Raw genomic sequence first — 1,359 nt, forward strand, 5'->3', positions numbered from 1 at the left:
AGGCACACAACGTAAGTCCGAAGTAATTGTATTGTAAATGTAGAGATTCAGTAAATGTTATTATTGGATTTGAAAATTCATGGGGCAATTTCTGTAAAATTTTCTTTATTTTTCCTGTTCACAATCTTGCATATCTTTTGCTTAAATTTGAAAATAATAAACGTAACTGTGTTTAGGGTGTCGGAATTTTTGAATACATTGTAGGTGTAACTCCTGGCAGTGTAGATGTTGGACAGAAAGATATTAGGAAAGATTTACCGAAAATTCCCACCAGAGATAACGTGAAAGATACTCCCAATAATTACAAAGGATCTGACGTATTCAATTTTATACATAGAGATAGTTTTCCTTCTGAATCAAAATTCCCTGATTTGGAGCAAATAATGTCAGATTTCATGTCGCCTGGTGCTGGAGGAATGAAAGGTGGAAGCTTTTTCAATTCTCCACGTGTTTTCATAGAAACGAAAACCGTTAACCGTCTACCTTCTGTATCAAGAAGTAGAAGTGATGTTGGTAGATTTGGTTTCAATGATCCATCATTCACCTTTTTCCGTTAATCTATATTTAAATATTGTGACGTCAGTTTGAGCATTATCTAAATAAATTAAATTTATGTGTTTTTGCTTTGCATTTGGTGATTTTTCGAATTTTATTTTTTTATGAAACGTGTAATTGCGTTCAGGATATGACTGATATATCATCAAAGTATTAATTTTATGAGTAATACACTCATTAATATTTCTGGTCTGTGGTATTTTGATGTAGCTTCTTAACGAAGTCTTTATATTTAGTCTACGAGCCAAAGAGTTCCAACAAGCAAATCTCTCTGAATGCTATATAGCCACCTATCTGCCTTTATCCATCTTACTCGAGCAACTCTTCGATGGTAAAAACTGTACATAATCTGTCCAAATTTCAACAGATAAAAAACATCTTTTTGTATTTCTGCACTTGTTTATAATTAATAAGGCTTTGATCCCCCCCATTGAATGTTCATTCTAGTACCACCTTTGCCGTGTTTCCCGTCTCGTGGGACAAAAAAATGTAGCAAAAGCAAGGATGAAATGCTACAAAATTTAATCAGTTTGTTTCAAATGTACACTGGAAATGTAGTTATAATTTTTCCGAGATTAATATACATTACAGTTTTTTTCTTAAGGGAACACTGAAAAATACAATCATTTCAATGTTGTTGTTGTGCAATTTGATTCAACGTTTGAATAAATTAATTTCTTTTTCAACGTGCGTTCAATTTATATAACACCTGCACTGGGAAAATGGTGGGGGAGGGGGAATCAAGCATGCAAAACTTGTATCTTACGTATCTCGTTGCCGGGCAGATCGATTCTCAAAGCAAGC

The 1,359-nt window shown here is 33.6% G+C and overlaps 1 protein-coding gene across 1 annotated transcript; it reads left to right on the forward strand.

The window, feature by feature from the left end:
* Nucleotides 1–176: 176 nt before the first annotated feature.
* On the forward strand, nt 177–557 carry Tsp_14046 (conserved hypothetical protein; the record flags this gene model as incomplete). The annotated part of the gene is made up of 1 exon (XM_003368231.1): nt 177–557. A coding segment is annotated over one exon (381 nt), but the record flags the coding sequence as incomplete, so codon positions are not given.
* Nucleotides 558–1,359: the final 802 nt, after the last annotated feature.

The sequence above is a fragment of the Trichinella spiralis genome, assembly GCF_000181795.1.
Source record: "Trichinella spiralis strain ISS 195 chromosome Unknown Scfld2857, whole genome shotgun sequence".
NCBI classification, from domain to species: Eukaryota; Metazoa; Nematoda; class Enoplea; order Trichinellida; family Trichinellidae; genus Trichinella; species Trichinella spiralis.